Raw genomic sequence first — 24,317 nt, 5'->3', positions numbered from 1 at the left:
GAGGTGTGAGCTACACTGATCCATAAGACGAGACAGGAAATGAATCATTCAAATGAAATCACACAGACACACACACACACACCTTATCTTTACTGTTTTCTAGTCGCTGTATACAAACTTGCCAAATATTCTCAATTCCTACAAATCTCTAATCACTCATTAATTTGGCCAATGAGGTCAGAAGTATCTAATTCTATATCCTTACCTTTTGGGGGTAATGATTTCTAGAGCTTTTAAAGTTGTCATGGTTTTGACAGCCTGGTTCTTCGGGTCACAATGTTTTGAACAGAACATTTGTGAATATGCAGTGTAACCCCATAATTCATAAGAAATATGAAGATGTAACATACCGTATTTTCCACACTATAAGGTGCACTTAAAATCCTTTAACCTTCTCAAAAATCGACAGTGGGCCTTACATATGAATTCTGGTTGTGCTTACTGACCCCGAACCAATATTATGTGCTACACAGCGCTCAAAAATCTGTCAAAAATGTTTTAGTACAACTTTAGTAAGCTATGAAGCCGCACCGCTTGATGGATTGTTGGAGCATTGCGGCTGTCGTACTCAGGAGCCTCGTGGAGTAATCTATTCAATTCAATTTTATTTATACAGCGCCAAATCACAACAACAGTCGCCTCAAGGCGCCTTATATTGTACAGTAGATTGTACAATAATAGATACAGAGAAAACCCAACAATCATATGACCCCCTATGAGCAAGCACTTTGGCGACAGTGGGAAGGATAAACTCCCTTTTAACAGGAAGAAACCTCCGACACAACCAGGCTCAGGGAGGGGCGGGGCCATCTGCTGTGATTGGTTGGGGTGAGAGAAGGAAGACAGGATAAAGACATGCTGTGGAAGAGAGACAGAGGTTAATAACAAGTACGATTCAATGCAGCAGCCTACGTCTATTGCAGCATAACTAAGGGAGGATTCAGGGTCACCTGGTCCAGCCCTAACTATATGCTTTAGCAAAAAGGAAAGTTTGAAGCCTAATCTTGAAAGTAGAGATAGTGTCTGTCTCCTGAATCTAAACTGGAAGCTGGTTCCACAGAAGAGGGGCCTGAAAACTGAAGGCTCTGCCTCCCATTCTACTTTTAAATACTCTAGGAACAACAAGTAGGCCTGCAGAGCGAGAGCGAAGCGCTCTAATAGGGTGATATGGTACTACAAGGTCATTAAGATGAGATGGGGCCTGATTATGAGGAGCAGGATTTTGAATTCTGGATTTAACAGGAAGCCAAAACAGGAGAAATCTGCTCTCTCTTTCTAGTCCCTGTCAGGACTCTTGCTGCAGCATTTTGGATTAGCTGAAGGCTTTTCAGGGAGTTTTTTGGACATCCTGATAATAATGAATTACAGTAGTCCAGCCTGGAAGTAATAAATGCATGAACTAGTTTTTCAGCGTCACTCTGAGACAGGATATTTCTAACTTTAGAGATGTTGCACAAATGGAAGAACGCAGTCTTACATATTTGTTTAATATGTGCATTGAAGGACATGTCCTGGTCAAAAATGACTCCAAGGTTCCTCACAGCGTTACTGGAGGCCAAGGTAATGCCATCCAGAGTAAGAATCTGCTTAGATACCATATTTCTAAGATTTTCAGGGCCGAGTATAATAACCTCAGTTTGATCTGAATTAAGAAGCAGAAAGTTAGCAGCCATCCAGGTCTTTATGTCTTTAAGACATTCCTGCAGTTTAACTAATTGGTGTGTGTTATCTGGCTTCATGGACAGATAGAGCTGGGTGTCATCTGCATAGCAGTGTAAATGTATGCTATGTCTTCTAATGATACTGCCTAAAGGAAGCATGTATAATGTAAACAGAATTGGTCCCAGCACTGAACCCTGTGGAACTCCATAATTAACCTCCGTGTGTGAAGAGGACTCTCCATTTACATGCACAAACTGGAGTCTATTAGATAGATATGATACAAACCACTGCAGCGCAGTACCTGTAATACCTACAGCATGTTCTAATCGCTCTAATATTCAATTCAATTCAATTCAATTTTATTTATACAGCGCCAAATCACAACAAAAGTCGCCTCAAGGCGCTTCATAGGATGAAACTCTTCAAGTAAACCATTCCTCTGCAGATGATCTGTTAGCTGTTTGACAACTACTCTTTCAAGGATGTTTGATATGAAAGGAAGGTTGGAGATTGGCCTATAATTAGCTAAGACAGCTGCGTCTAGAGATGCTTTTTGAGTAAAGGTTTAACTACAGCCAGCTTGAAGGCCTGTGGTACATAGCCGATCATTAGAGATAGTTTGATCATATTTAAGATCGAAGAATTAATTAATGGCAGGACTTCTTTGAGCAGTTTTGTAGGAATGGGGTCTAAAAGACACGTTGATGGTTTGGAGGAAGTAATTATTGAAGTTAACTCAGAAAGATCAACTGGAGAAAAAGAGTCTAACTTAACATCAATGGTACTAAGAGTAGCTGTAGAAAATATTACATCTGTGGGATGATTATTGGTAATTTTTTCTCTAATGATTAACATTTTATTTGTGAAGAAGTTCATGAAGTCATTACTAGTTAATGTTAAAGGGATGGTTGGCTCAACAGAGCTCTGACTGTTTGTCAGCCTGGCTACAGTGCTGAAGAGAAACCTGGGGTTGTTCTTATTTTCTTCAATCAGTGATGAATAGTAAGATGTTCTGGGTCCTAAACTCCGTCAACTTCAGGTCCCAAAGTCAAACGAACACTGCAGCATCACTGAGAGTTACAAACTGTCTAAATTCTTTCATCTTTAATAAAATGATCAGTGTGGCTGCTCTACCAGGTGTAACATCCAGGCATCCAGCAAAACAAAATTTATGAAGTTTAATAGAGTTAGAAGTTAGCAGGAAGTTAGCTCGCTAGCTTCCACCTAAAGATGATATAGCATGTTCTGACTGAGAGATTTCTGAAAAATTCAAAGGTACAGCTCTGCTGTCACTTCCAACATAAATGAAGACAGAAAACTAAACAGCAGTGACGTTTGTAGGGTTACTGAAGTTTGGCTAGCTGGTATATAATGATGTGCTACGTGATCGCTAGTTACACAGCTATGTTAGCATAACATAAACACAGTGAAGCTGGAGGATGAACGCAAACTTTTTTCCACTCGATAAAAGCCTTATGGTCCGAAAAATATGCTAATTTATTCCTTTTTATTATATATTTTTTAATATATTATATTTTATTGTATTTATTCCTCATTTGATATATTGACGATGAAGGTGGTGTTTAGTTATAATAGTGTGTAATCCAGATAATCTCTCACTTTTTGCCCTTTCAGGAGCTTTAGTAACTGTTGCTAAATTTGTTACTAAAATGCTTTGTTCTGTCTGTTTTTCTTTTTCTGCACCGGCCTGTTCCTGTTCCTGGGGTACCCGCTCATGCTGCTGGCTATGACAGACTCATGTGAGTGCCTCTATCCAAAAAGCACCGGGGTCAGATCATTCCCGCCTCAGAAAAAAGAACCGTGAGCCAACTAGATTGGCAGAATTCCTGAAAAGCATCACTGCTTTGTTCACAGTGTTTAATTTAGCGTTTAGTTCAAAACCTTTTTCCTGTGACCTAAATTACAACAATGATAAAAGCAACAAAACAATAACATTTTCACTTAATTATTAAGAAAAACTGTTTTTTATATGAATTATTGAACTGTTCCACTTATATCACTGGAATCTGATGATGCATGTGCAAGCAGTCGCAGCAGGCCTCCAGTGCTCAGGGAAATGATGTGAAATTTCTTGTTTCAGATGAGATGAATTTACCAACTGATGAAATTAAATCAAAGTCTGTTATAAAATTTTAATTGGTAGTTATCAGGGATTTGCATCACCATTGAAGCCTCTGTAAGCTTCTTTTACTAGAATGAATATGTGTGTGTGTCCATATGTCTGCAGCTGATTTCAACGGGGGAGCCAAGGGAACAAATATTCCGAATGACAGGCCCCGGTGCTGACCAGGATCCCAAAGGTCTCTTCACCATTGACATGAATTCAGGAGCCGTGTCAGTCAGCCGCTCAGTGGACCGTGAGGCCACAGACTCCTACCAGGTCAGCATGTGTTTGAGCCGTGTTCAGATCTGGTGGTTATCACTTTTTCATTGTTTCACTGATTCACAGACTCCTCCACACATTAACTGTCACTTTCTTTATTTCTCTTTTGTTCTCAAGTTATTAATACGTTTCAATAGTTCAAATAGAATAGAATAGAATAGAATAGAATTCAACTTTATTGTCATTGCACATGCACAGGTACAGGGCAACGAAATGCAGTTTGCATCCATCCAGTAGTGCTTTAGTGATATAGATATATTACAATATATATTAGCAATAATATAGATATGTGAGTATATTACAGAAATGGGTCTATTATGTTATAATGTACACGGTATGAAGTATGTTGTGAATATTCTATAACTATAAGTATGTACAAGCTATGTACAGGCTATAAATATGAAAAACTATACAGAATATGAAATAAATAACTTTACAGAATCTGAGATATACAGTTATACAGAAATGGGAACTATGCAAGTTGTAAACAGTTGTAGGGTTAAAAATTATCGAATGTACAGAATGATTATTTACACAGAGCTATACAGTAGTGCAGTTAAGATAAGTGAGATATAATTCCTACAGAGGCTATATAAAGCGCTAAATAAAGGTTTCTTTAGTGTCAGACTGACACCTGGAAACATACAAAAATAAAAAAATATCAGAATAATTATTATTGGTGTTGGTGGTATTTGGATGGTCTTTGTATTCAGGCAGTTCGTGCCATCAGTCAGAAGTTTGAGGTTTCTTTTATGTTAAAAGAACGTTAGAGTCTGTTTGAGGTGTCCACTAGTGTTTCTGCCCTGGGGGGTTTCAGCCTAATGAAAGCCATCTCCCTTAGAAAGGAAAAGAAGACACTGGCAGAGAAGCTCTGCGTTTTAAGTCAATTGATCTTATCCTGTTTTCTGAAATCAGGCATAAGTGAGGGTGTTCAACTGGGTGCAAGCTGTTGATAAGCTAACTGGAGTTTTTGAAAAGCCAGAAATAATTCACTCTGTAAATACCAACAGATAGGGGGGGGGGCGAGCAGGACAATTAGAAACCCTGATGAAAAATCACATGCAAGCTGACATGCACCATTTTTTTTTCTTTTGCACTGCTCAGTTATGCGTGTAGTGTAGTAGTCATTCTGTACATACGATAATTTTTAATCCTACAACTGTTTATAACTTGCATAGCTCACATTTCTGTATAGTTTTTTTTTTAAATTTCATATTTATATCCTGTACATAGCCTGTACTCACTACAGCCTGTACATACTTATAGTTATAGAATATTATAACATACCATAATAGACCCATTTCTGTAATATACTCACATATCTATACTATTGCTAATATGTATTGTAATATATCTATATCACTAAAGCACTTCTGGATGGATGCAAACTGCATTTCGTTGCCCTGTACTTGTGCATGTGCAATGACAATAAAGTTGAATTCTATTCTATTCTATTCTAGTAGGCAGTAAAACACAGTGGCTGCAATCTGCTTACTGACAAGAGCATCCAGTGATTTAGCTTCCCTACAACTGTCTCCTTAAAAACATGTATATAAAATATCAGTTTCTGTATTTCGTGTATAAATGATTCCAAATAAATGATTGCAAGTATATATAGCAGATTTTCACACGTATAGTTTATTTGCTCTGAATCACACAGAGGAAAAACACCAAATGAACAAAAATGCTTTGCTACAAACAACACAAGAATGTCCAGTCCACATATGTGTCTGCGGCCGATCAACAGTACAGGAAGAAGATGCTGTCATCCTGACTTTAGCAGAGCATGGCTAGCTGCTGACTTGTACAGACTGCTTCACATATATAGCACCTTGCTGCATCCCAGAATCCAAAGTATCCGTGGCTACAGGAAGGTTTTTAGCTCAACCTTGTAAGATACAACTGCTAGTTGGTTCTGCACTGGTTTGATGCACCAGAAGCAACGTGGGATATTTAGCATGCAGATTAGCAGCCAGGAATCAAACCACCAACATTTTCTCCTGAGCCACCTCAGTGCGACTCCTGTGTTCACATCTGCACAAGCGAATCACACCAAGGAGGGAAAATGGACCAGAGTTTGATTTAAATCGCCGTAAGACTTTATGAGACTTGTGTTTTTGGCGTTTGCTAGCCGTAAAGATTTGAGACTTTTTCTGTGATACGTGTGCTCATCCATTCTTTCTGCTTTCAACACATTCATTTCAAGAACTGGCTGCTTGCTTGTTACTTACTATATTTTACCGCTTTGGCAAGTGCTGCTGTGTCAAAATAATCAATGTTATTGACTCTGCTTGTTAGTGGTGACATTAGTGCTGGCCGGGTTGAATTGTATTTTCAGTTTGGCTTCGAAAGATGATCCAAACAAAATAAAGATGATGATATCAGTTTTTATATTTATATGAGATTACTTTTCTGTCTCATTTGTTGTCATTATCAAACTCTTGCTTGTGCCCTGGAGTAGACTGGGATCTGCCCAGGGTGTACGGCATCCCTCACCCTATGACAGCGAGGATAGCCTCCAGCCCGTCCCTGAGAACTCTTCTTTTTTCGTATAAATCCTCCACAACCCCGTCTTTCATGTTTTCCCATATTATATTCACACTTTACTTGAGCCTTGGCCAACATGCCACAAAGTCAACAAGTTGTAACACGGTTTCCGTAGGCGACCGCGTGGAAGGAGAAGTTTGCACGTAGCCGTCTCTGTTTCCAGAATTTCCGAGGGACTCTCACCCAGTCTGCTTTTGGCACTGTGACAGGGGTGTCAGTCAGCTGCCAGCTTTGGCGCTGCACTGCTCCCTGTGGCTTCCTTGCAGGTCTCTAAAGACACACAAATCTGCTGCTGCCTGGGCCTTTGTTACCCCTGTCTGTCCCTGCGCACATCCCACAGGGACCTTCAGTTACCTTCACTGCAAGGGTTTTATGGTTAAAAAGCTCTTTGTCTGGGTGCAACTGTCAAGTGGACGACCCTGCATGTTTTATTTTTATTTGCATTATTCTGATGCGACCAAATGTGTCTGAATGTTTAAAAGAGGAAAAGCAGCACAACATCTGTCTTTGAATGGGGATTTTAAGCCCACTTTCACCAGCTTAGACAAACTGACATCATTTTAAACATTAGTGTTGTTTTTTGTGCTTGAATGAAAATCCATTGCAGTCCAGAATCCATGGACATCACCAAATGCTGTGTTTTCTCTCTGGAAACATTGTGCCACCTTTCTTTGTTTGTGCGTCTTCGGGTTTTTCTTCAGGTGCCTGATCCAGCCACTGAGAAACTCTTTTGCACTGAGCTTTGAGTCCTTATCTCTTTTCATTGTGACACTCAGTCTGATCAGTTTCGTAGCGTTTGGCAGAATCTGAGCGTGTAGCCCTTTACACTCAGCAGTGGCCCGGTTCCACTGACAGACTTAGAGTCCATGCCTATTCCACAACATTTCCTCCACCATGTTTGACAGGTTTTTCTCCTTCTCTATACTTTTCATTATTTAAATCTTGGTTTCGTGTCTTTCAGATGTTCTTGAGTGTAACCAGTGGTTTGTGCCTGCATGCATCTGTTATTGACAGTCATGCTGATGCCTTGTTGTTGTAGACTGTGACGACGATGCAGCTTCCTCCTTGGGAATGTTTGAGACTCGATGTTATGAAGTTGTTTTCAGGGAAATCGTTCGACCATCAAGCCTTTCAGGTGTTCTGGTGTTGCTGAGGTATCTGCTCTATTTATGCATTTAGGAACATACCAGATTGTTAGCTTTACCACTCCACATGGTTTCCACTGTAATTGAGCGCTGTGAATAAATATAAGTGTCGGTGAATGCAATACTTTTTTTTTAAATAGTAGTGGTGGTGTACAGAGGCAAAATGACCAAATATGTGTTACTGTACAAAAACCCACAAAGCAGCAGCTTTAAAACAACCTCTCTTAACTTACAGTTTTTGATTTAATAGCTCAGTGAAATAAAGTTTTTGGGTCCAACAAAAGTTTGTACGTTAAACTCTGTGGAAGACGACAGAAACTGTGTTGAAAAGAAGAAGCAGAGCAGCGAATAAATATCCAGGGACATTTACATTAAAAGAAAATGGTATCGTATTCAGTATGGAGACGCTCAGCAGAGACACGTGATGGCACGGTGACTAATGTGAAGGACTCAGAAGAGACGGTAACAGAAAGTATGGGAAATGGGAAGGCCTTACATTTTCATGAATAATAATGATGTATTTTTTTAAAGTATGAAGATGTGGAGTCAGCACCACATTCAAACACTGTTTAATAATTAGTGTCGCTTTTTAATAGAGGAGCTGAAGTTAACTGTGGACAGTATTCACACGCTATTAGAAAATCTGATTTATTAAGCAGGAAACTGTGATCTTAGTGTTATTAAGAAAGTGTTTTTCCAAAAGCAGCTGACTGATCCTTGAGTGATTTTCTTGCCTCACGTAGATGCTGCTTCTTCATGACTTTATAAAGCAGCTTTAAAGGTAAATCTTTGAGGTTATTTAATAGAAAAAATGATGCTGTACGTATTATTGATTAGTGTGTGATGGTTTCTTCTAGAAAATTGATTCATTCTTCTAAACGTAAAATTAAAAATACACTGGTTGTTGTTACCCTGCCATCTTGAAACCAGTGGCTGAGATGGACATCGTTGCTCTGCATATCTGTGTTTATGTATTTGGCTATAGTAACACTTACAAGTTACTTTTAATTTAAAGATCACTAATAGCTCTTTCAAATGACATACGTGATTTGCCCACGCACATTTTCCTCATCATCTTTCTCATCGTGTCCTCCTCCTCTGCACTGCTCTCTAAGCTAACATTACACCAGTTAATGATTAAACGTCTTAAAAATCAAACTTTCCCTCTGACGAGCAGTTTGATTACATTCTCACATCGTATAAGTTTCATTGCAAAGTGTCCAAGTCCGACAAAGTTAGATCTGCTTCAAAGAAAGTTTCACCGACGCCAGCGAACAACAGCGCTCACAGATGGAAAGGAGCAGGATTCCCTCAGCTCACCTCATTATCACTCCACCGACTCCATCGACTCCATCAAGCTCCTTGCACAAAGCTGAGGTAAACGGCAGCCTGCAGGCGCTACAGGTGACAGAGTTGAGTGTCTTGTTTAGTTGTTTATGCAATTGAATTGGGAGGTGCAAGAAAACAGAGATCATGTGACTGTAATCTATAATCTACAGACATGTAGGGCTGAGACTTAACGTGCTGTACCATCATCAAGTCATGGCTTTGGTTTATAGACCTCTGTAGTCACCTCTGGTTTCAGGCGTCCACACCTAGAAGAAGTCCCAACAGTAGTACTTTGTTGTGTTGTGTTATTTTTTATTTTGTTTCGGTCAGAAATTGTTACATTTGGGAACGAAGTTGAAGTGCTGGAGTGTGCACACCTATCTTTAGTTATCGGCAAAGCAAAATAAAACAAAATGATAAAAAGCAGCTATTCAAAAATCCCATTCCTGTGCAGCTCATTAAAAGGAGGAAACTTTGTTTTTGTTTGTTTTAAATACTTTTACAGATAGTTTTAAGTTTTCTTTCTAGAACTGCAGTTCTTGGCGCTTCATTCGGTTCAGAGGTTTCTGCTTGGTTAATTTGCAGACCCTTAGAGTCAGAGAGCTCTTACCCACAGAGCAGATTAAGGATGGCTTTAACCACTCCAACTACATTAGGTGTGGTTAAAGCCATCCTAACAGTATGTACCTGACTGCTGACCCAAAATGAATATTTTCCAACCTACCAAACGCTACCTTTGCATTCACAGTGTCATAATATGGTCAAACATCTAATTGGAAACGTCCGTCAATGGTTTAATATCTTAGTGATAATAAAAACCTGATCCAGTCTAATATGTCATTATTTCAAATTCTAGAAGTGAAAAAGCCTCTAATATAAATTCTGCCTTTCATTGCATCTGGGTCATCACTAATGATTGTTATTTCCAGCTTGATAATTGTTATAGCTGAAGCCAAGACTGAGTCAGGCTGGGCATCAGCACACGCGCCTGAGCACACACATTTCCTCTTCCTGTTGTTTTTCCAGCCAAGCCTACATCATAACTTGCTTTCATTTATTTTGTTGTAATGAGGAGATTTTAAAACAAGTACATTTGTACAGTACAAGAGTCTGCTATTAAATTCAGTCTGGTTTTATTATCACTTGTCCAGTGCTGAAGACTTTTGTAGTCCCCGCTGGCTGTCACAGTCTCTCCTAGTCACATTCATTAAGGGTGTCGCCTTTCCCATTGTAGCTAATGGCTTCATTGGAATGAAACATGAAATATTCAGCGGTAGATTAAAATCACGATTTCTCCAAATACATTTTATAGGCAAAGTAAAGCGAACAAATGGAAGCCATTTCATATGTAAAATGAATCTATATATTATATCTGCTGTTTTTAATATGTTGGAATTAATGTGGCTTCACATGATTCACGTGATTAATTTTATTTGAAAGGGGTTGCTAGCCTGGAGTTACAACTACAGGACTAACACTTTACCTTTCAGTGCTTTGGATTAGTATACAAGCATATTTCTTATTATGTGTACCCAAACAGAACGACGGGGAGTAATATGATGGCCATATTAAACACCTGAACTAGATCTGAACTGAAAGTGTCAAATATAAGTTACTTTTAATTTAGAAATCCCAAATAACCTTTGCAAACTATACACATATATAGCCCTGTGCAAAGGTTTAGGCAGGTGAGGGGAAAATGCTGTAAACACAGAAAGCTTTCATGAATGGAAGTGTTAATCGTTTATTATCATCAATCAACAATGCAGAGGAGGAGCAAAGGAGAATCTAAATCACATCAATGTTTGGTGCGACCACTCTTTGCCTTCTTCTAGACAGTTTTTGAAGGAGCTCGGCTGGTAGGTCGTTCCAAACATCTTGGAGAACTAAGCACAGATCTTCTGTGGATGTCGGCTTGCTCACATCCTTCTGTCTCTGATCCCAGACACACGATGATGTTGAGATCAGGGCTCTGTGGGGGTCGTACCATCACTTCCAGGACTTCTTGTTCTTCTTCATGCTGAGGATAGCACTTAATGACGTTGGCTGTGTGTTTGGGTCGTTGTCCTGCTGCAGAATACATTTGGGGCCAATAACCAATCGTTTATATTTCTGAAAGCTCTCTTTGTTTACAGCATTTTTTCCACACCTACCTAAAACTTTTGCACAGTACTGTATATGTTCTGCTTCCACCAAGTGGCAAAAAAAATCTATAATTTCAAAGGTAAATCAGCCGTTTTGATTGTTTGTTTGTTAGTTTTTGAAGTGATATTTAGGCTAAAGCTGTTCTCCATCAATAGACATGATGAAGCTCCATTCAGCTACGTCTGGAAAGTGGTTGATTTTCTCTCCTCAGAGTAAATCTCCTCATATACATGACTTTTTATCTCAATCTCATGTCTCTGCAGCTTATTGCTGTTCAATACATGTCCTCTGGTAAACTATCCAGTATATATGAGGTGTGAACTGTTATTTAACCATCATTGTTAGCAATATAAGGAATACAATCAATGTTTTGTTGTACAGACATCCAGGGTTGTATTGAACACACCTCATGCTTCAGCTTCCTTCTCCCAGTCTCCTTTCTATTTGGCTGTATAATGATCATTGATTACTTTGGGAAAAAATGCTGTACCCACCCACAAGGTCACAGTATATCAAAAAAGTATTGCCACAGGCTTTGAGAAAAATAAAATCGATGAAGTTGACTGGCACAGTGTCTAAATGCAGTGGTCAGTGTTTTGGATGCTTTATCTTGGGAATTTATGGATGCAGCCACTGTTGCAAGCAAAAGTCCAAACTAAGCAAAACTTGATGAAGACGTTTAAGGAAAGTAGAGTCTAACTTCAGCATAACGACGGCAAGAGGTCAGCGCAAAGCAAATGGAAAGTGGGAATTCTAAGTAGGCTGTTACAGCAGGCGCACAGCCGAGCAAGGCAAGCAAACAAACCCCTGACAAAGTAAAATATTTGCTGTGAAAGAACAAACAGACGCAGTGATCAGCTGGGGCACATGTTCACAAGGATTTAATGTCAAACATTATTTTCTTATTAAGCTCAATTAGGGTGAAAATGAATGTTAATGAGATGGAAAACAGAGCGGATGGGAGAGAGGGAGGAGTGCGAGGCTTATCGCTGCAATTATGACAAGCTTGGGTCGGGTTGATAGCGGCGAGTAAGAGCTCTAATTGGCTTAGAACAGAGGAAGGAGAGAACGTGAAGAGATAAATAACAGTCTTGTTTACACCGGTGGAAGGATGACCCACAGTAATACAGGTCATTGCAACAATAAGTGTGCCGAGTCTTTTCTTCGTGCTTACCTTGGAGAAGCTGAAATTTAAAGTACGAAAAGAAAGTAGTGCTGCACACATTTATTTATGTAAAAGTTTAGTGGCGTTCGCTGCACAACGTCGGTTCTAATTGTTTAAAAAACAACAACAACAACAACAACCTTTATTTATAGAGCACATTAAAAGCCTAGGCATACCAAAGTGCTTTACAGAAAAACAATAAAATAATACAGTTAAGAGCATTAATATCAAATATAATAAGAACAGCAGACAATGTTCACAGTAGAAAGCCACTAATAAAATGGACTGCAGCACATAGATTATAGCAGACCCAGTGCCGCATGATAGAGAACACCAAGAATGAAGGAATAGTAAAAAGTTAATGCAATAGGTCGCAGTTAACAGTCAGCATTTAACGGGTAGAAAAGGCAAGTTCAAAAAGATAAGTTTTAAGGCGTGCTTTAAAAGAAAAAATAGAATCAGACTCCCGAATGCCAATCGGGAGGCTGTTCCATAACTCAGGTGCAGCAAAGGCAAACGATCGATCGCCTCTAGATTTCAACCGAGATCTGGGCTGAACTAACAATAACTGCGAGGATGACCTTAAAGCCCTGGCAGGGACATAAGGGTTTAAAAGTTCCTTAAGATAGGTTGGTGCAGTATTATTGATAATTTTAAAAGTAAGCAGCAAAATTTTAAATTGAATACGGTATTTGATAGGCAGCCAATGCAGCTCAGCAAGAACCGGAGTAATATGGTCAAACTTCTTGGTTTTAGTTAGAATACGTGCCGCAGCATTCTGAACTGTCTGTAATCTATGTAGAAGGGTAGCATGGAGACCAGAATAGAGTGAGTTACAGTAATCTAGTCTTGACGTTACAAAAGCATGAATGAGCTTTTCTAAGTCATTATACGGGATATAGTGTCTGGCCCTGGAGATGAGACGAAGCTGATAAAAACTAGATCTGACAACAGCAGACACTTGTTTATCAAGTTTAAAGGAGCTGTCAAACAAGACACCCAGATTCCTGACAGTATCAGAGAAAGAACTAGTAAGAAAGCCAAAGGCATCTTGAAGTTTGGCGCGAAGGGCATTACTGCCAAAAATCATGATTTCAGTCTTTTTTTCATTGAGAATAAGAGTATTTGCCAACAGCCATTTCTTGACCTCACTCATGCACTCACGAAAGTTATTTAAAGATAAAGCGAGATCATCATGTAACTCAAAATAAATCTGGATGTCATCTGCATAATAGTGAAAAGCAATGTGGTATTTCTCAAAGATAGCGCTTAAAGGAAGCATATACAGTGAGAAAAGGGTCGGGCCTAACACAGAACCCTGGGGGACACCACAGCAAACAGGTACAGGGGAAGAGGAAGATGAGGCCAGATGTACCGAAGAAAGCCGATTGGAGAGGTAAGATTTGAACCAGTCCAAGGCAGTGCCCTTAATGCCAACAGAGTGCTCTAATCTTGCGACTAGGATGTTATGGTCAACCATATCAAATGCAGATGAAAGATCCAATAGAACTAAAACAGAAGGACGACCATTATCAGCCATAAGTAAAAGATCATTAAAAACACGAAGCAGCGCTGATTCAGTGCTATGATGTTGTTTAAAGGCTGATTGGAATTTATCATTTATATTATTCTCGTCCAGGTAGGTCTGCAGTTGAAGTAGAACCACCTTCTCAAGGATTTTAGCCAAGAAAGGAAGCTTGGAAATCGGTCTATAGTTGGCAAAATCACTATGATCCAGGTTATTTTTCTTTAAAACGGGTTGAATAAAAGCATGTTTAAGAACTGAAGGTACATAACCAGAAAGCAAAGAGAGGTTCAATATAGACAATAGACAGGGTCCAATTACATTAAAACAATCCTTGACTATACGAGATGGAAGGACATCATGTACACAATTAGTATTGTTTAGTTTCTCAGTTATACGCTTCAGAGTGGGAAGTGAAATTAATTCAAATTGATGTAAGGCAGCAGAACAGTCAGGATTAGACATACTGTCAGCCACCAAAGGAAGCGTAGATCTAAGAGATAAAACTTTATCTAGAAAGTAGTTTGAAAATTTTTCACAGAGACCTGGGGAGCACGAGAGCGGCATAGAGGGACGAGGATTCACCACTGAGTTAAAAATTTTAAATAGGATGCGAGGATTGTCACCATTAGAAGTAATAATCTTAGCGAAGAAGGCTGCTTTAGCCATTCTGGCAGCAGATTGGAATTTCGAGCGGCTAATACGTAAAATGTCATATGATGACTGGAGTCTATCATTCCTCCACCTCCTCTCATCGCGCCTGCACAAACGCCGTAGAACACGGACAGAGTCGTTTAACCAGCATTGCGAGTAGGTTCTGGGGCGTTTGTGTTTGATAGGTGCAATAGTGTTAAGAATCGAGGAACATGTAGTTAAAAAAGTATTGATAAAATTCTCAAGTGTGTGTGGGATAAAACAGTCCGACATATTAAATGAAGAATTAACAAAAGATGTAGAGAAGTTGACCACAGTATCGGCGTTAATAGTCCGAGTAGGATGGAGAGGAACCTCCAAGTAGGGGTCAGTGATACCCAGGTCAACGTCAAAGATGACCGGGGAATGATCAGAGAGTCCAGTATTTCTAATTTCCTTAATGCATATATCCACGTTAAATGAAAAAACCAGATCAAGGGTGTGACCCTTAACATGAGTAGGTTCATTTACCCACTGGGTAAGATTAAAAGAGTCAGTCAGTGCAGAAAAATCTTTAGACAGGTGGTCATCCATACAACAAACATGGATATTGAAGTCACCAGAAATAACTACAGAATCATATTTAAAAAGAATAGAACCCAAAAAATCAGCAAATTCAGAAATGAACATCTTATGATATTTAGGCGGACGATAAGCCACAACACACAGAGTAGTTCGAGGGCCAGTCAATTCCAATAGCTGAGCTTCAAAGCTAGAATAGGTTGGGGAGGATAGCAGCCGTGCCTCAAGTTTATTTCTAAAAACCGAGGCTAAGCCACCACCTCTACCAGTAAGCCTCGGTAAGCTAAAAAAGGCACAGTCAGAAGGGAGAAGTTCAGAGAAGGGGATGAACTCACCTGGAGAGGTCCATGTCTCAGTCAAAAATAAAACATCCAGACCCGAGGAGAGAAAAAAATCATTTAAGAGGAAGGCCTTATTAGAAAGAGACCTAACATTAAATAAGGCCATCCGAGTCCGAGGAGTCCTGTCCTTAGTAGTAGCTCGTTTGAGGGTACTGAGGTTGTTTTGTTGAACACCACGGCCAGGCAGTGATATCCAAGAACGAGCAGAGTGGAAGGCCACTGGGCAGGCAGGATAGGACTGAGGGCCAACGGGACATATCCAGCGGTGGTTGAGCAGTTTAGCCGCAAAGCGGCTACCAAGATGGTGGATGAAACGAGAAAATTCACAGCTAGTAGGGGGGTAATCCGTAGCCATGGCTCTGATATAAGCCTTGAAGCGGACACGGACACCACTCCTTCTACCCCGTCTCCTGGGGCGTATCCTGCGGGGCATGTGAAGAGGTAAATCGGTCAGATGAGTGGGAGAGACGGGCATCAGGGGAATGGCATCACCCGCGGTCCCAAGACAGTTCGGTCGTTGAGAACAGGAGAAACGAAGATTCAGGAGCGTGTTTCTATCATAGGTTATTAGCGTACAATCACCTAGAGAACAAAGTGCCAAAGATAAAGACACAAGGAGTACAACGCCGAGGCGCAGACGGAGTCGAAGACGGCCAGCCATGCACACCGGCGCCATCTTGGAAAGTGCACAAATAAAAAAATGCTAATAACTTGTTGGCTGGATGTTTGCCTCAGAACTCCAACCTGTGTCGTGATGTAGAAAGGGGTATGCTCCTGACAGCACATATAATGCCACCACATTTTGCTCCTTATATTGGGTCTGTCAAGGCAGCGAACACAGTGACAAAGGGGGGCTTACTGAGAAGAAGCTGTATGGATCCATCTCAACTCTAGAATGGCTGAGATTTGAGGTGACAGCTAATTTGAAATTTAGATTTAGAAATATCTCAGCTTTCAAGAGCTCTACAAAGCTGTCTCAAAACAGTTTTGTGGAATTGTCAACAGGTATAAATCAAGCTAAGTGTTTCCCCCCATATTTACTCATAATTTCACAGATAAGACGTCTGTGAATCATTTTACTTTACTGTAAATCACTTTTAACTTTTTGTCTTGCTTTTCTGTCAGGATGGGTCTGCAACCCAGCATTTTCAGTATATTTTGTATTTTTGATTTCTTATGTTATATTGAAATATGTGAAGTTCTGCTATTATTATTAGTTTGTCTTGGTTGAGTTTTAGTCTAGTTTATGTTTCTTCTGTCTCCTGAGTCTTTTCCTGTCCTCCATGTTCTACTTTCAGTCACGCCAGTGCTTTAGTCTCTCCGTAGCTGTGTCCCAAAACGTCGGCTGCATCCTTCGGAGGCTGCATTTGAAGGCCGATTACGTCACAGCCAGGCGACAAAGGCTGTCCCAATTCGTCGACTCCTTCAAATGCGGCCGACAAATACGTCCTTCATTTCCCCGAATTTGAAGGATGGGTCGGGTGTGTCCTTCGTGGCACACCATATCCCAGAATTCATAGCGCGGCCCAGCCAAATTTCAGCTGCCAACAATGGCGGCTGCTACTAAGTTTTAATATTACTCTTATTATTCTTTCTGGGCCACAAAATAAACTTTTAACATATTTTCAGGTGAGAAAGTAGCTGTGTAAACTTCAAATATCTGCTCGGTTTATCAAGACATCGCATATTTGCAAAAGTGCGCTGACGTTTTTGGAGACGCCTGTTACCCACTAGCTCGATAGCTAGCCGGGGGTTCAATGGTCACTCCAGCCGGCGAGAGCAGCGGACTCCCGGCTTCGTCGTTTTCAGACCCCCGCTTTTTCGCTACTCAGGTTAAACATGATATAAGTCACTCGGATAACTTAAAAATGTTATTGTTTGGCTTTTTCTGTGTTTTATTTGTTCCGGAGTAAATCAGTTTGGCTGAGATCAAAATGATTAGATTATTAGATTAAATAAAACTTTATTAATCCATCAGGTGGGTTCCTCTGGGATTTTCACACAGCTGAATAAACGTCAAACAGAAAACTGATTAAACAGAAGTGTGAGACGGTCGAGAATTTACGCCAGTGTCCCGTTATATTTTAGACAGCACGGAGGAGACGGCCGAGTTTATTAAACTGCACTGAGACAGCGGTGACGCTAATCTGAAGGCTAGACCGTCCCATTTCACAGCCTCGCACTTCCGGCCTTCTCGGTCTTCGGAGGACCCGGCCTTCGCGGTCTACGTGGGCCGGGTCCTCCGAAGGATGCAGCCGACGTTTTGGGACACAGCTCCTGTGTTCCATGTCTGCTCAGAGATTTAATGTCTGCGTGCTCCATGTTCTAATGGTCAAGCCTACGCTCCATTACGTTTCCTGTTTTCTTTTGAAAGTCTTGTTTCCATGTTCGGTGTGTTAAGTTTTGCTTCCCCTGTGGCGTCATGTTCATTCATGGCAGCTGTGTTTCCCCAGGTTTTTCCTCGTCTACTCTTCTTTGTATTTACGTCCTCTATCTTCCTCTGTTTGTCTGGCTACAAGTTTCTATGAGTCTCGACTCAGATTTTACTCTTAAGCTTCAGGTTCTGTTTATGTCATGTCAGTTTTCATGTTTTAGTTTTTCCCAGTTTAGGTTTCAGGTTAGTTGTTAGTTGTTCTCCAGTTTGCCATCAACCTAATAAACAGCTCGCTTAGTTTCCTCTCTCCCGTGTCTGCTTTTGGGTCCACACATTTTCTTCGTTTAGTGTTAGTTCACTTTGCAAACTATTCTAAACTGTGTGTACAGTGTTGATAAACTTTTCAGATTTTACAGTAGGTCCATTTCAATAAGGAGAGCTCATTAGAAGGAACCAAACATGATTTACTGATATGCAGAATTTAATAAATCCAGTGGCCCTTCACAGCAGAACAGAATCACTGCGGCCATGGGAACTAGGGAAGGACCCCGGCGTCTAGACGCTGGTAGTGGAGATAAAGATGGAGGCTTGGATGAAGCCTGAGTAACATGGGAGACGCAGAGATGTGGAGGAGGTGGGTTGCATGAAGGACAGGTGAGATTTCTAGTACACAGAGTGGAGGCTGATTGGCCTGAAGAAGACTAAACCAGTGATGTCCCAGTGGGTTTGGCACCGTGGGAAAGTGGAAGTGATGCAAAGCTTAGATTAGCCACCAAACATGTGGAAGCAGACAGATACATGACTACAGAGCTTCCTCATTGAACTTACACATAAGCATCATTAATATTTGAGCAAACGTTTGTAATTTTGCCTCCAAATCAAACAAGTTTCAAGGACACACAATTTTTATTAAAGATTTTACTGAGATTACTGCATTAAATATTTACGTTTTTTAATGTTTATATTTAGTCTATACCTACATTTAATAGTTTCAGATGCTCTAATATAATTGGATAATTGACTGCCAAGCATTTACATTTCCTTGTAATTCCACAATAAATTAAGCAGACAGCATATCTGAGGTTGAGTCCAAGTGTTGAAATTGCTTTTAGTATGAGAGCCGTGTCCATGCAAGTGGAGAAGACACGTGCACGTCAGCGTCATAGTCTAGGAACGAGAAACCTTCATCAGTTGAAGTACAGAGGATTACATCAAGCTGCAAAGTAAACGGCTAATACCAAACATGTATCCATAGTATCAGATGAAGTAAAACTCACAGTGTTTCTCCCTCACAACACCAGAGAATCATCTGCTTCTTTTAAGTGTGTCTCACTGTCAGGTTTGCTGTGTGTGGCTGGTAGCAAGGAGCCCAAATGCAGACTCGCAGAGGCAAAGATGGACTCAAAACTCTCGACCTTATTGCTGGAAGCTAGGAAATACAAAACTAAACTGGAAATATACATTAAAGTAAACAAGATAGAAAAACAGGCGAAACGCAGCGAGGGATGAGGGAGAACACAGCGAACAGACAAAAACACAGACAGTAAATGCAAGACGAGGGAATGAAGCTCAGGAGGGAAACTAATCGCACAGCCGACACAGGGGAGAAGCAAAACAGAACACACACCGACAGGAAACTACCAAAGTAAAACAGGAAGTAACGCAACATACGCTGAGACGCAGACAGGCACAGATGAGACGGGGAAAGAACAGACGTGTAAACATAACTGAGCCGACGAGACACAAAGCACAACGAAGAACTAAACACCAGGAGTACTAAATATAACTCGGGTCGCCCAGGCGTCCTAACACTGCGCATGTTTTGGTGACACGTCTGCAGCTTTTTCTTCACATTAATGTGTCAGTGAAAACGGTTCCATTGTATTTTGTGGCATTTTGTTTCGTTTCTTTTCCACTATGTGTGGGGATTTTGTTTCAGGTAACTCCTGTTGTATCCTGTTTCTATTTCTGTTGGACTTTTTCAACTTACATTACATTTTGTGTCCTTTTGCATCATTTTATTATTTGCTGGTGTTTTCTCATGGGTAACTGTAACAAATCGATTTTGACAGAAAACATCTAAAAGAACATAGTTCAAAGGTCATAGTTCATAGATGATAAATAATACAAGGTGTTCAGCGTTTACCCTGTTCGGTAAATCTATCCCAGTATCTATAAAATTCAATACATTTGACTTTCTTATATTTAACTTCCAGCAATTAACTGTTATATTTAACTAACTAACTCATTTATGTTTCTGTGACCGAAGCGGACTCAAGGTCAAAACTTATCCTACACACTTCATCATAATCCGAAAACTGTGGAACGAGCTTCCTTTAGAGATCAGACAGGCCAGTCCTTATCTGTTTTTAAGTCACTCTTGAAAACCCGCCTCTTTACCCTGACCTTTGACACCACATGAGATGTTGGTTTTTATTTTTATTTCAGTTGTTTTTAGGTGATTCGATGCCGTTTTATCTTGTTTTTGTTTTAATATAGGGCTGTTTTAATTTGATGTTTTATGTGTTTTATTTATTTATTTTGCTGCTTTCTGTTATTCTGTTGTTTTAACTTATTTTCTGTACAGCACTTTGTTCCTGTGCTGGGTATTTTAAAGTGCTTTATAAATAAAATTGGATTGGATTAATAACCTCAGCTCAATTATACAGAAAATAAAATGTTAGAAATGAAATAGAAATAGAAATGTTATATAAATCTATGTTGTTTATTCAAGACAATAACTCAGCAACAAGCAGATTGTTGCTTTTTACAGCTGTGTGATGTTCAAAGTTCAGCAGTGTTTAACATCCTGTTGTTGAAAATTCAAAACATTTTAGCAGGCTATGGCATGAAAATTGAGTTCTAATTAACATTTACATAATACGCAGCACTTTGTAAGTTTGGTTTTCATGAATGACCAGACAGACCATTGCTATGAATAATGCGACAGCATTTTCTCCTCTCCTGTGATGAAGGATGCTCCAGAGTATCCTAGCCTATAAAATACAAGAAGCATTTTATCTCCTTTCCTAAGCATCAGGAGAATTCATACAGCTCTTGACGTGGATACTTCCAGGACACGTCACTAAGTTATGAACCTTCCTAAGCAAAATAAACATATTGAAAGATATTAAATGGCTCCAGAAACCAAAGGGAACCAAACCCCAAATCTCTCAGAAACAGGTAGATAACACAGATGGGAAGATTCAGACAATCAGAGAAAGAACACAAGAGCAAGGCTAAATATGCAAAAGAGCTACCAGGGAAAGAGGAAACGTGGGGAATGAAGAACAGCTGAAACAAATCAGACAATGAGACAAAGGAAGTAAAACTAAATACAACACACAGCAGACAGAAAGCCACCAAAAAAGGAAGTGACTTAACTCTCATGACAGACATGCTGGCCTGTCCAAATCGCATGACCAGTTTAAGATGATGTATTGTAGCAGCAAAATACACCCTCGCTGAGTCTCAGGGCATTTTCGCACCTATAGTCTGTTTGCTCTGGTCCAAACCTGACGATTAGTCGCAGACTTGTAGCTTTTTCCTGTTCTCTGGTTTGCTTTCACACAGAAAAAAGTCCAAGTGAATTCCAAACAAACCAGAATGCGTCAATGTTCAGTCTGCTGATTGGTCAGAAATGTCTGGGGCATGCCCAAATAAGGAAATACAGGAAGAAGGTGCTGTGATCTGGACTATTGGAGAACAAAGATAATTTCCATCCATTTCACAGCTGGTTGCTGGTCCGTGCAGAACTTTGCACATCCATGGTACCCTCTCACATCAAGAATCCAAAGCATTCGTGTTCGTGGGACATGTTTTAGCTCAAACTTGGAACACACATCTGGTACCTGGTTTGGATTGAGGTTGGATTACATTCACACCACAAAATGAAGTTTAAAGCCAAGTTTCATTGTATCGAAATTACAAACAGTGTACTTGAATTTCAAGCCAAAGACGTTTCAAACAATATCTACTAGCGATGGGAGTCTCTTCAAAGACTCTGCTCTTTTGGCTCAGCTTCCTTAGAAAAGACATCTCTTATTGCTTTTAATTTAGTATCACTCACTACTTTCAGTTTTCGCCTAATTAGGCAAATATGAATGGTTTGTGTGTCGGTAAGCAACTAGTGTTTCCATAAAAGCCCTTACTACGTCTACAGGGGAGAACATGTACAGATTTTAAGGCCGGCACAAAAGTTTCAGATGTTTTGTCCTCCACAGTAGAAAATGGCTTGCCATTGGCTGTCATCTTCATCATCACCACCTTTGTGTTTGGCTGCAGTCATTTGTTCTGTAATGTGCTTATTTTGGTTTGAGTTACAGAAGGCTGCAGTATACCTGCAGTTTTTGGCAAGTCAGTTGATGCTGCAGCAGAAGTACTTTGCTCAAAACAGGACACTTGTCCAGGGTCAGTGGATGGCAGCTGGAGCAGAGAGGGCACGCTCTCCTCCAGCTGCACGGATGGATGAGCGGTTCTTAGATGTCTCTGCAGGTTCATATTTTCATTTTACAAATTCTGCATTCAGCTTTACAGTTACCAGTATAATTGGAAACAGCCAGATGCTGTGGGTTTTTTCTGTTTTTGCCCATTTCTTCACTTTTTATTACAGCTCCCTGCCTCGCCGTCGCTCTGTGTACGTGGCCTGTGCCTGTACTCTCACTGTCTCTTTTTTCTCTTTAGAAATACAAGCAAATTTTCAATAATATTTACATCATTTTAAAGCTTGGCGACTTATTTATTTTTTTACATAATTGCCATTTCGGTCGGTGCATTTTTGTAGACGCTGGCAGTTTTACAATGCCCATGTTATACCTGCTCGCCGCCGCCGCAGAATCGCCTTCTGCACAAATGTTGTTTGCGACAGTTTGATGGGCAGCGTGTGGACGCACGGTGTCGTGAAGAATGCTTACTCCCTTTCTCAGTATTCCTCTTCTCCTGTTCTGAAATACCCTTCTGAGTTGTTCCAGTGTTTCACAGTACTGTCAGCATTTATTGTGGTCCCAACAGGCAGAAAGTCAACCAACAATACCCCCTTTGGTCCACACGTCGCCTGTCGCCTGTCAAACTTTCGCTTTCCTGCAAGGGAACTTCATCACCCACTCACCCTACTGTCCGGACTTCACACCCAGTGACTACCACCTGTTCCCAAAGTTGAAAGAACATTTGTCCAGAAGGCGATTCTGCGGCGGCGGTGAGCGGGTATGACATGGGCATTGTAAAACCGCCACAGCGTCTCCAAAAATAAATTCATTGATACTGTTTTTGCGCTTTGGCCTGAACAGTTACTCAGTCACATGACTCGTGCCAGGAAGCCGAATATTTCACCGCTAGCATGGAACTTAGCATTGCTGTACATGCGTGTGGCGAGGCGGGGGGATAAAAGGTCTCTTGGCACCTTGCCGTTTTCTCCTCAGTCCGTAAAGTTCCTCACATGTGTTTCCCCACTGCTTGTAATTCCACCGTTCCTCCGGTTTTCCACACATTCAGTAATCCCGTCTTCAGACATGAAACACATGCAGCACAAAGATGCTAGTTAAAGCATTTTTCATTGATAGATATTAAAATTCATTGTGAGCAGTAAATTGCTTAAGGCTTTTCATTTTTTGCAGACATTCATAATTCCCGCAATTTGCTAATTTAGTGACTTTGCAAGATTTGATCCCCATACCTCTCACCACAAAGTGCTGATCACATGAATGTCTACATGGTTTTGTTGTTTAATCAAATTTTACAGTCACTGCTTCCCTCTCTATCTGTTCTTTTGGCTGATACCTGCTCACTGGGGCTGTTTTCTTCTGCTAAGGTGTCAGAATGAGAGCGAGAAACTTTGATTAATTCAGCATGTTGCTGAGGTGAGCGATCTATGACTAGGTGAAAGCTCAAACATTTGACCTTGTGTGTGTTGGTGCGTGTTTTTCTGTACTCCTACATATGAATGCTGCTCTCTGTGGACATTTCTTTCTGTGTTATATGCATTTTGGATATTTTTGCTCTTTTTTTATGTATGTCTTCAACGATCATCATGGTCTTTCATACATATTAGACACCACACAGAGCCTAAGCTACAATCAAACAAGTCAGTGTTTTAAGAGTTCATAGGACGGGAATGAAGCCGACCGTCGAGTGAATGTTGTGACCTTTTAAAATTTTACATAAAAAGATGAAGTGTGTTTAAAGGAGCAGTCCGCTATTACTATATTACTATTTACTATGTGACTGGCTTATGCCTTTAAATAAAACCTTTCACTTCTGTCTATTTCAATTGATTTTTGAAATACTGATTATACCTCTCGTTGTACATACCAATTAAACGGGGTCATCAGTTTGCATGTTGTGTAAGAATCACCAGGAATTCTTGGTTGCCATGCCTGAATCACCCAAACAGAAACATGGCTCCTTTTTAGATTCATGTATGGGTTATCATCCATTGTGTAACATTTTCCAAGGTGGAGAAAAAATGTG

The 24,317-nt window shown here is 40.3% G+C and overlaps 1 protein-coding gene across 1 annotated transcript in view; it reads left to right on the top strand.

The window, feature by feature from the left end:
- The window catches only part of cdh13 (cadherin 13, H-cadherin (heart)), a 410,738-nt gene that overhangs the window by 175,758 nt on the left and 210,663 nt on the right, over positions 1-24,317 (top strand). Inside the window, exon 5 of the mRNA XM_082540060.1 lies at positions 3,911-4,063. Coding sequence (XP_082396186.1) covers positions 3,911-4,063 — 153 coding nt within the window. The remainder of the gene's footprint in view (positions 1-3,910; positions 4,064-24,317) is intronic.

Source organism: Aulonocara stuartgranti (genome assembly GCF_965226115.1).
Source record: "Aulonocara stuartgranti genome assembly, chromosome: 7".
Classification (NCBI taxonomy): Eukaryota; Metazoa; Chordata; class Actinopteri; order Cichliformes; family Cichlidae; genus Aulonocara; species Aulonocara stuartgranti.
The sequence above is the reverse complement of the archived record's forward strand: the minus strand, read 5'-3'. Positions and strand labels throughout refer to the sequence as shown.